General features: G+C 35.9%; 1 protein-coding gene across 8 annotated transcripts in view; it reads left to right on the top strand.

Annotated features, from left to right (window-relative positions):
- Positions 1-12,118, top strand: part of smurf1 (SMAD specific E3 ubiquitin protein ligase 1) — an 86,061-nt gene that overhangs the window by 43,640 nt on the left and 30,303 nt on the right. For all 8 annotated transcript variants that reach the window (XM_087242112.1, XM_087242114.1, XM_087242116.2 and 5 more), the window contains 1 exon segment: positions 6,976-7,014. In XM_087242112.1, the coding sequence (XP_087098238.1) occupies positions 6,976-7,014 (39 nt within the window).

The following is a 12,118-nucleotide window of genomic DNA, read 5'->3' as shown; positions in this document are numbered from 1 at the left end:
TACCTGAATACTAGGGATGTAATGGTATTGTAAATACCGTCATACCGCAATAGGGATTTTTTAAAATATTACCGTTGTCGCATGACTCGATAAAACTATAGGTCTTCTGAGAAAATTTGCTCAGGCGAATGAAGCGAACGGGAGGTAGCGGAAACTACACTTCCCATCAGCCCAGGCGTGGCCATCATCCTTTGCTGTCTGTTGTCGCTACAGATCCAGTAATGCGGAAATGGAGTGTGCTGCTAGTAGCGGAGATGAAAAAGAGCTGGAAATGCATTTCGTTTCTCTCTAAAAAGATACGAGAAAGGAGAAAAGACATAAAAAAACTTGTATCCAGGCATTGCCAGACTGTGGTGAAATACAAGTTGGGGAATACGACTAATAACAGTCATGGGGACTGCAGAATACAGCACACTGTTCGGATTGATGCAGACATTGACTTGTGCCACAAAGAGACCTCTATCTCACTCATGGCTTGTCCTCTCAAGTGGGGGAAAGACAAGGCACAACGTTACCCACTGCTGTCAACCTGGGCCAAGTCATATCTCTGTCCCAGAAACCTCAGTCCAAAATGAGAGGGTTTTTTCTGTTGCAGGGGACATTGTAAATGCCCAGAGATACCAGCTTTTACCAGATTTTATTTATATGATAATTTTCCTTAAAATCCATCTCTATCTAAGTGAGTGAGTGATTAAATGTTGAATGTAATGAGTTTTCTACAATACTAAATTGAAACTTTATTTTTTTACATGGTTTAGTAATTTGGTGTTATTAAAACTGAAAAATGTAAGTTCCTGTTTCAAAGCTTACAGATAGATGGCTAATTTATATGTCATTGACACTTTTGGCACTTTTTTGGAATATCTTCATTAGTTTTGTTTTTTTCTGTAAATTATTCAATAAATACCGTACCGTGCCATTCATACCGAGGTATTAGCGTACCGTGAAATTTTGATACTGTTACATCCCTACTGAATACTGTTAGACTCCTTGGAAAACAGTAACATATTTCATTTGTCTCTTTTTCTTTATTGTTTTTATCTATGCTTGTGGATTGATTATTATTTCATGCAGATTCACTCCCCTACAGAATCATCCCAATCAATATTAGTAATACATAATATTTCCAAATAGAGCTATTCAAATCATCTGATGAAATGCATTCTTGCAATAGATATCGCAGAATAACAAAATATCTCAATGTCCGATTTTTTTTTTTTATTTCTATTATTGTGCAGCCCTTAACTGAACCTTATTTACAATTTTTATACCTGTTATTTGCAGCCGAGACAAATATTTTTGAGAATGTACATTCTGACGTAGACTTCATTCGTGGGCAGGCTTATCCTCTCTCTGTCTCTCTCTATCTCGCTCTGTGATAAACAAGCCCTGAAGTCCCTCACATGTGATTTCATGGCCAGGAAACATTATGCAACGTAGGACATGAAGTTTTTGAAATTGACCTCTTTTTTTGGTAAATTGTACCTCATAAATAAATAAAGCTGACTCAGTTTAAGCTCAATTTGCCAATCATATCATTCACATCAGTGATTCATATCGGTGCGATTTTTCCCCATTAGTTTTATTATGCAATTTCTAGATATGATGTATTGTTACACCCTTTTTGATGGATGAATGGATTTAAAAAAAAAAAATCTTAAGTAGGTAGTTAAATAGGTTGTTTTCACATGACGTTATTGCCGCGCAAAAATCAGATGAATGTCAGGCAGTAGGGCTGTGCGATTTGTCAAAAATATCTAAGTGCAATTTTTTTTAAACTGATATTGCGATTGTGATTTGATTTGCGATTTAAATTTTGTAGTCGATCTTCAGCTCAATCTGTGTTGTAGCTTTTTACTGCTAAAATGCAGTCAGTGTTAGTTAAAAAATAGGCCTATATGTGTCCTCGCTGTTGTATGCTTTCATCTGTTATTTTGTGATGTCTGGAAGATATCCACATAAGGAAAAAACTATAGTAATTTATAATTAACATGTTTTTGAACCACATAGTAAAGTGTATAATGTGTTAACAAAAAGATTATTTTTCTTACCTTATTGGCAAATAATTTAGCTTGTTTTAAGTCAGTTAGTTTTGATGTGTTTTTTTCTTTAGAAAACAAGACATTTCTTATGCTATTTCATGTGTCTAGTATGTATCTTAATTTAGATTTTTTTAAATATTTTGATTGAAAAAAAAAGGACAACAACTAAGTTAGTTTTTTAATTTTATTATTATTATTATAACAGCTCAGGGATGTTTAAGGACACTATGTTTGTGCACTTTCGAAAGATCTTATTTGTGTTTTTGAATAAAGGGTTGGAAATGAATGCTTTTGTTGTGTTTTTTAAATCCACTTCATCTAATAATTGAAAAAATAATTGGCAGATTAATCAATTATTAAAATAATGGTTATTTGCAGCCCTACTGATAAACTGTAATGTAACGATTGTGATGGTGTATAATTATAGCATAGAAAACTGAAGCCTTTTCAATAATTTCTTCTTCTACATTTACCACATAATGTGTTGTACCACAGCAACAATATAATTACTACGACAGTTTAATTCAAGTAATTATCTAAGCTTCCAAACACTATAATATTTACTATAGTATTTTTTCATATAACGTAATAGCTTATACAGTATCTAACGCCTCGATGACAGACAAAAACATTTTAGTTCAGAAGAAAACTCAGCCCTCTTCATGATATAAAGATCATGCCCAGCAGATGTGGTTATTTGCTAATTATTTAAATCTCCTTTGAAATATGGTATAAATTGCAAATTGTCTCCCATTCAGTTTTTTACTTCCTGCCCTCCATCTGAATTTCATGTGTCAAAAAACTCTGTTTAAAAACAACCTATTAAAATATTAATATTAAATTGAAGAAATCTATAAGTGATGCCTTATTATCAAAATGTAAACAGTAGAAATGTCACCACAAATTTGATCAATATTAAAAGAAATGATTTGGTGGTCTTTGCGGTCTTATTTTTGCAAGCGCGGTGAGCCATTGGTTACATTTTTGACGTTTTCCACTTAATAATTAACCAAACTAAATATCCATCTGCTGGTCTGGGCCAATAAAATCCTCTCATGTGAATTAATGTCTTTTAATGGACGGGCTGTTGCACCGCTGACTGCCTGTGATGAAAGTTGTGTCTGACAGAGAAGTTTCAGCCTCTGTTCCTCCTTTGTTTCCATGGCTACAGATGTGGAAAGCTCCTAAAGGGTAGCTCGGGTGGTAAAGCTTTGAAATATCTGTTGCATGTATATTTGATTACTCTGTGACTGCTGTAGCTGAAGCTCTGCCTCAGCTCGCTCATACCTGCGGACTTTGATCTGAGCCTCGTATGCATCACGGCACCTCCCCTCGGGTTATTGGTTGCTACAGTAACCGTTATTGGGAGGTGATGGACAGTCTGGAGGCTGGAGACGTGATGGACTATGGATCCACCAGCCCCCACTCTCGATCTCACCCTGTGAATGTGAACGCTGGGATGAATTTCACAGCTAATGAGGCTCTACCCTCCCCGAGTGCTGGAGCTGTGTGTGGGTGCTAACCGAGGTATGCCGTTTGGCTCTTCTGTCCACAGCGACGAGTTTTCAGCTCTCTGACCTTTGAAGATCCTGTCGCCTCGGCTCATTATTAGGGCATAAACTACACCAAGCATTAGGGCAGCAGAAGACCTCACCGTAGGGCAATTAGTGGCTGAGCTTGCATGAATCCTGTTCTGTCGGAACTGACTGCTTATTCCTCTTTTTTAACCAGTTTCTTCTTCATCCTATTGTCACATGGATGTAAATAAATAAACAGGCTCCTGCAGCAATGGGAAATACATAAAAGAAAAGGAAACATGTTTGTTGTGTTGTCTACACTTCACTTTTCTCTTGAGCTGGTCCTGATTTTAACAGCTGAAACGTTAGCATGCGTTTTGTGTATTCTAGGATTGATGGAAGATAGTTCTGTTCATATGCGGTGTTCATTCGGTGGACTTTAAGCATCTTTTGGTGCAGTCTTCAAAAGGAGTATGAATGTTGAGCAAACCAAGAACAGGAATGTACGCTGAAAAAATGTCTGCAAAACTGTTGCAAACAATTTCTTTGTGTTAAATATAAACGATCACATTTAATTGAATTATATTCAACTTAATTTCACAGCCCAAATAAATTGTTAACAACTACTTAACGTAAAAAAAAAAAAGTAAAACCAAGGTATCATCTTTGAATTTCTTTTCCTCAGTGTAGTTTGATCTTTTGGTTTATTTGTTGCAGAACCAAAAATGAGAAGGAATAAGGAAATAATGATAACCGTAAAGCTGCTCAACAAAACTATTTTAGTGATTACACGTAAATTAGTTTTTGCCTCTTTACACCACCATCAAATGAATGCTTTTTGGTAATTGTAAAATGGTAAAGGGAACACATTCATTCATTTTCCTTCGGCTTAGTCCCTTTTTTCATCAGAGATTGCCACAGTGGAATGAATCGCCAACATATACAGCATATGTTTTACACAGCGGATGCCCTTCCAGTTGCAACCCAGCACTGGGAAACATCCATACACACTCTTTCGCACACATACACTACGGCCAATTTAGTTCAATTAATTCACCTAGCATGTCTTTGAACTTGTGGGGGAAAATCTTAGCTGTATGCTTTTCAAGGTCTATAAGAAGTGTCATTCATGTCTTTTAAGGTGCACTCGGAGGACAATGGTCTGTGGTATCTTGTAATTTTGTTTTTGGTTGTCAGGATGATGTAGGCGATGTAGACCTGTAGTTATAATAATTTTTTTACAATATAGTTATGATGATATTTATACATGATAGAATAGTTAGATAGTTGATAACTAATGCTAATTGTTTTAAATATGTTTTTGTAGTTCGGGCCCAAATAAATATCTGTTGCTGTTTTTAATCATTCATTTGATTGAAGATGTGAAAATTAGTGAATATTATCGATGCATCTATTGGGTAAAATTGCTGCTTTTTACTGTCATCTTATGTGTTTTTGGTCATTATGAATGCACTGTCACTTTAATTGAGCACAAGCAGTGTGGCAAATATTTTACTTGCTTTAGCGATGCTCACACCTGGCGATGACGCGATGCTTCTGCGTGCGATGTGAAAGCTCTAATTTGTTAACATGGACGCTGAAAAAACACGCTGCTCTGCTCATGCTTTCGGCGTAAAATAGGCTTCAAGCTGCGTATTTACTGCAGACAAGATGGCAAGAGTCCAGTGACAGATATTTGGCTGTCCACACTAAACATGACGCAACACAGCAGAGTACATTTAAATAAATAAATGTCATTTATTTAAATATTAGTCACTTTACTCCCAATAAAATGGTAAGGGTTATATTCTAATTAATACACATCAAACCTATGTATTAAAAGTACATAGGCCGAGAGTGACAGATGTGGTTTGTCACAGTTTTGACTTTCATTTTCAAACTGTTTGCTAATTATTATTTTTTTTTAAAGATCTGAGGTGAGCTTTTTGCAGCTGCTTTTAGTAGTATGGCATTTGATGGCACATTAAATGGTGTCCAAATTCACATCGGTACCATTTAATACTGAATAAAGCACATAATCTGTACCTGAGGTGATAAGGTCATTGTAGTTTATGCTGTTGTTTTGCAACAATGTCAGGAAATGGAAACTAGAATTTTTGAGCGCCACTGTTGCAGATGGACAGTTAGTCTGGGTTCACACTAGCACTGTACGATTAATCAAATTAGACAAGTAATCACAATTTGAATGTTGCAGGTTAGCAAATGGCAAAAGGCTGAGATAGGAATTCTGAACAACACTATTTATAAACATACACATACTATTTATTTAGTAACATACTTGGTTTACGTTTCAACTTTTGTTACAACTTTTGTTCAACTGTTTTACATTTTTTAGTATTTTTGTATTCTGTATATCTTGTATATTTTGTATTTACTTGTTTTCATTCTTTAATTAAATAATTTCACAGATATGCAGCCGATAGCAAGTACCTGACTGTCCTCTCTGCGCGACAGGTTTACTAGTCAATTGAATAAGCACACTCTCTTCATATTTGTGCCGTTAAAATTACCCACTGCAGATTACACAATACAATAAGAACCACAAAGTATCTACCATTAGTTTTCTTTATAGTTATTATTTTTGTAAATGGGTATTTACTGTTTACCCAGAAACCCATTCAACCCTCACATTTCAGAATTAACCATTGTCAAGCCTTTTGCTACAATGACCTACTGTTTCCTCTATTGCTGTATCTGCAGTGCGGTATATATATATATATATTATTTTTTCACTTTTCCCACTATGTACATTTTTCTTGTCCAGAAGGATGCAGGTCATTGGTTTGCTATTACCTTGTCCTCCGTGTACACAGTGCATTTTTGATAAGATGAATATTGCTGACCACACCTGCTGCCTCTCACACCACAGCGTGTCAAACACAAGCTGACACCAACCTTCTTCACAAACGCTGCTTCTCTTAAGCGCACCGAATCCCATTGAAAACCATGAAATCACATTGGTGCCTAACACAGAATGACCTTTGATATATTCACATTAGGTGAAGGCTAGCCAAAAAAGAGAAAACCTTTTGGCAGTCAGCTCAAGCTTTGCATATTCAGGGAAAGGCTGTGGATTTGGGGTGCTGACTAACAGCGTTGAGAGGAAGTCTGAATGATTTATTCTGTGCAGGCTGGGCTGGGGCGGCCTCAGTGGCCCCTCTTGGGGAACTAGAGGAAAAGGATCCCGATCATGTCAGTTAGTTAGTGGAATGAGGCCCAGCTTTTGCTTTAAAGCCATCTATGCAGATGAATGCTGTCTTAGAGTCGTGCTCACATCTGCAGCAAAAACACTGTGTATATTTTAAATACTTTTCAAATGCTTGTTTTCCATATTCATACATTTCAAATCAGTTGATGTATTTAGCTGATCTATTTTTTTTCTCTTTCTCTTTCAGTATTATGTGCCAAGAATCTAGCAAAGAAAGACTTCTTCCGTAAGTATATGATTTTGTCTTTCACAATTGGAATGCTTTTTGTAGCTAAAAAGGTTCACTATGAAAATAAATGGGGTTGTACTTGCCTTTATTCACCTTTAATTTGAATAATTTTCAATAAATGTTGCTCCCAGTTTAAAAAAATGGTCAAAAATGTACCATAAAAGTATCATAGAGTGTTTTAGATTGAGTCATATAATGTTGTTTGAGGAAAAGACAAAATTGAAAGTCTTTTTTCCCCAGGATGATACTGGTCTCCAGTGCACTTCTAACTGCTTCAAAATCATTCAATTTTGAGCCATTTTAATTTAACCTAATTATATTAAATTTAAATAAATGTAATTTATCGTTTTATTATTATATTAATAGATTGATGGGTAAGTTTTTCTGAATTGATAAAATTTTCTAATCAAAAATGTCAAAATCATTTTAATAATAAACAATGTAATCTGCTCTACCAAATGGTTGACCATGTTTTGAACGTTTTAAATAATGACTGTTAAAGTCATTTAAGGAATGACTGTTTCAAATAATGGTTTACACTTACAGCATTGCTGGTTTACAAAGAAATCAAGCTGCACTTCTACACTTGATTTTGGTTTTATTGAAAAAAATAAAACAAGAAGAAAACATCTTAAATGTTTTATTTTTATTATTATTATTATTTTTTAAATAAATTTGTCGTGCACTTCATATTTTCTGATTTTCAAGTATATGTAGTAATTCCGGTACTTTTACCGTAAACCAACATATCAACTTCCACCAAATAGTTAATATTTTTCGAAATTATGGGATGTGTTGAAAAAATTGAGCATATACTAGCGACATTAGGAGTTAAGAATTTTTTGTTGGTGAGGTAGTTAAAGGGTTAGGAATTTAAGAAAAAAGTGCTAATGTTAGGGTATATTTTAAGCAACCTCTAAAATAAATCAGTGTTATTCATCTTTCTGTCATGAAAAACATTCTACTGGGTGAAATTAATGTATTTTTGTCACACTTTCTAGATTTCTAGACACTTTCTTATTTATTTTTCATAGAAATTAGTCCACAGTATGATTTAATTAAGTGTGCAACACTAAATTGCCCAAATTCTGTGACAATCAAATCTTACACAACTGATGCTGTTTCCAGGTCTGAAATGGTGATTTGTACATCGCAGAAATAACAGTGCACTGTTAATAGGGTATTTGCACAGCTAGTATTTTTTTCCCATACTGATGAACTTCTTGTGAACAGCATCAATGTTGTAATTTAATTAAAATATAATCAGTTAAATAGACTTTAGTGTTCATTTAGTTGTTGAAGCGTAAAATGAGACGAGAAGCTGTTTACACTCACGTGCCCATCAGGATCAGCAGGCGAGCGCAGAAGATCCTTTGAATATACCTGGGTAAAATAAATGTTCATATTTTAAAGACATGGCATGGAAAATGTCATTTAAGGGGCCGATCACACCAAATGCTTTTTTTGCATTGAGAGGCGCCTTTTTTGAAAGATTTAATAACGGCCGCGAGTGTACTAAGCGCTATGCCCAGCTCGCATTTAAACCACCTACTGCACCTCTCAAGTTACGTCAGTCACATCTTTTTCATTCTCCAATCAAATGAAGGCACAGGCGGGGTTTCCGTTGAGGTGACAGCAGTGTTTGTGTTGTTAAGATGACTACAGGGACTTTTGAAGATGGAGGAGAGACTAGTGTCTGCTGTTTTGAGTTATCTGATACTGTATGACTTACAAATCTTGAATTTCACAATATTATTAAGTTTTAAAATTATATTAATATCAACAGCAACACTCTCGCATAACACCCAGCTGATTCAGTCGTTGCCCAGCGACATAAAGGGCGCTCCGGTCTTCTTTTTTTCTTGTCAACAAAAACAGGCAGTGTGGTGCGCCTCGCGTTTTTGGAACATTTCGGTGTGATTGGCCCCTAATGCAGTGCTTCTTTTATATTCTGAGACCCACTTTATGTAGTATATTTATCAGGCAGTGAAGATCCTGGATTTTGAAAGAGAACAGACCTTAAATGTGCTGATTTTGTAACAGCCTACAGTTCTCCGGAGTCGATTGACCCAGGTTACTGAAAAATTTTAAGTCTTTCTGCATACTTCGGAATATACACTATTCTTGAACAGTTTTGTGAACCGGGGCAGTCATTTCAAGCAATATTACCAACTGTAAAAGTGCAAAAAGACAATTCAATATCACCGGAATAACAGTGCACTGTTAATTCATGAACAGTTTTGTGAACTGGGTCAACCATTTCAAGCAAAACAACCAGCTCTCAAAAATATATCAAAAAACATTCAGCGAACAAATGTGTACTGATACTGATACTGTTGAACTTTCTGAAATGCCAAGAAGAGATTGTGTGGATTTTCTGTGAATAATGACTTGTATATTGGTCTGTTCTCAAACAAATTGAATATTGATATAAGACAGATATTAGAACATTGTATTTTATAAACTGCTTCAGTAACATATTTTCTGGCTTTTATTTTGAAGTTTGACAGCTCCGGTCCTCATTCACATAAATTTTCCATTAATTCCCTAGTCATATTGAAAAGAGTAGAGGATATTCAACACATTCAAATTTTATGATTCGCAAAGTAAAAAAAAATACACACATCGGCATGTGTGACTAAATATCGCCGTAGGCTGAAGTATTATTTGACTCTAAATCCCTTGCATTCACAGAAATGGCTGTATAGGAAGCATTTATGTCTGTGCAGCTCTGAAACATTTGAGAGCTGTTCAGAGACGCCCACCGGCTGCCTTTATCACTGAGGGAATTCACATATTCATTTAGTGGCTCCCCATCAGATTCCAACCACTCCAGCATGAGCACGCTCTTCAGTGTTCTCTGTCCCAGCTGTTCTGACCGACAGGCCTGTTTACCCCACTGGCCTCGACCGTGTGTGTCCCACATATTATTCAAATGCCTGGTGTGCGTCATTCATAGATCCTGTTTCTGTGCCATGGCCATTATGCTTCTCGCGTAACAAAGGGCCGCATGAGAATGCATGACGAAGATGTGCAAAAAGTCCAATTGTCTCTGGTAATTATGCAGGACTATTATTATTATTCATGTCCTCCAACAGATGCAGCATGTATTTTTCAGCAGTGTTTTTCTCCTGGCTGAAAGGTTTTCAGTAGGAGGCTCTTCATAGCTTCACGCCACCCAGTGAACGGTCCACAGAGCATGAGACTGTCCTTTCAATAACACTGTCGAACTGCCAAATAACATTTTATAGGACTCCTGACTATGCCTGAAATGAGCATAAGCATGACCTGAAAGTAAACCTCTGGGACCGTAATTATGAGTCTAATTGTTGCTGGTGAAATGATGTGGTTTTATTAGATTTCATCTAGAATGCATGATGTCTGATCCTCTAACCGATTAGTGTTGCTTTTAATTAACCTTAACAAATTGGGTGCAATACTCTGACAAATACCTACCTTTGCACACTGAAGGTGACAAGAGCATCAACGGCGAGAAAGTTTGCTACATTGATCTTGTATTCAAAGGAGCTGTTGCAGCATATCAGTTACATTCCAGCATAAAAACATGCTTTCTAGCATGAAAATGTTTTGCACTTTTTATCAAATTCATTTAACTATTGAAGGGTTGGGCGATCAATCGTCGTAGGTGGCGGTGAATTAATTAAATATGAATAATTAATTAATTCATAACAAATTAATTATTTGCAGCCTACTATTTCAACTACCTGACCCGCATGGACTTTTTTTTACTCATAAGTAATTAAATCATAAATAAATAAAGACAAGTTACACACAAATTACCATCTGTCCATCAATTTTTTTCCATGGGACTCTGGCATGACTAGACAAAATGATCTGTGTCGTTATAATTGTGTAGACAAACTTGATTGGTTAAAAAGGTGCACATCCAACAAGAACCAACCAACAGCATCTGATGTTTTCGCTAAAATTAGCAAGTAATAGTGTAAAAGCGAAAGATTGAAGCAGTATACTGACACTGTGACACATTACCTGATAGATTCAAAGGGCCAGAAAGTCTTTAGATGGAGACAGGAATAATTAAATATCATGTTTAACAACTATAGTGAGATGCGATCCAGCGCTACATCCTTGATAAACTGTTGGACATGCACTGCTCTCTGGGGTTTTGTCCTGTGTTTAAAAAAAAAGTAAGATAATAACATTAAAGCACATCAGTAACTCACCAGTTACATTTTTAATGTTCATCCCTGTATGAAAACATCATAAATAATTGGAAATCCGATGACGCCAATTGTCAAACCCATGGGAACTACTGTGGCTGGAACCAAAGTTCACAGAACAGTGTTCTCTGGAATCCTCTCAAGCAGTGGACTTTAACATTCAGATTGCTTGCTGCAGAACCGCACCATAGGTCGTTACCATAAAGTTGACATGATGTTAACTCTCCTCGACACCCATATCTGCGAAGATGTGCTGCGCTGCTCCTTGTCACTTATCGCTTTTTTTTTGTTTTGTTTCCTGACATTGAAATAATATCCAAATCCCAGTGATTTTGAGGCCCATCGCAATGTGCCTTAAGAGTGCGGTTTACCCCGACCACGAATTGATTGACCGACGCCATGTTTTACAGAACTTTTGCAAATTAACTGGGATTAAAATATTTGTTACAACTTTGGGATTTTTAGTTTAGTTTTAAAGTTTAAAACATTTTTAAAACAGAGCATGTTTATAATATAAGTAAAATCGTTATGTAATTTTTTGCTGCTATAATCACCATGGTGTCCGTAAACGCTAATATGTGTGTGTACTGCAAACAGCATTTGTCTGAGACTCATTTCAGAAACGCTTGAATAAACTCCAGCACAATTACATGAAATTAACTTGCTTGGTAATTAGGAATGAGCTGGATTACAGCTTTATCTGAGTCTTTCTTTGTCACTGACTGCTGTTTATCTGACGTAATGCATGGTAACATGCAATGAACTGGGTGAAGCAGCTTAATTTCATTTAAAGTTATAGGCTACAAAAACAGCTACAGTATATTCAGACACCAAAATGGGCATATTCTGGAGGCTATAATAAATAATCTGATGCGTATTTTGAGCTGAAACTTTACAGA

Source organism: Danio rerio, chromosome 3, assembly GCF_052040795.2.
Source record: "Danio rerio strain M-AB ecotype USA chromosome 3, GRCz13ab, whole genome shotgun sequence".
Lineage (NCBI taxonomy): Eukaryota > Metazoa > Chordata > Actinopteri > Cypriniformes > Danionidae > Danio > Danio rerio.
Note: the sequence above shows the minus strand (reverse complement) of the source record. Positions and strands in the feature narration are given on the sequence as shown.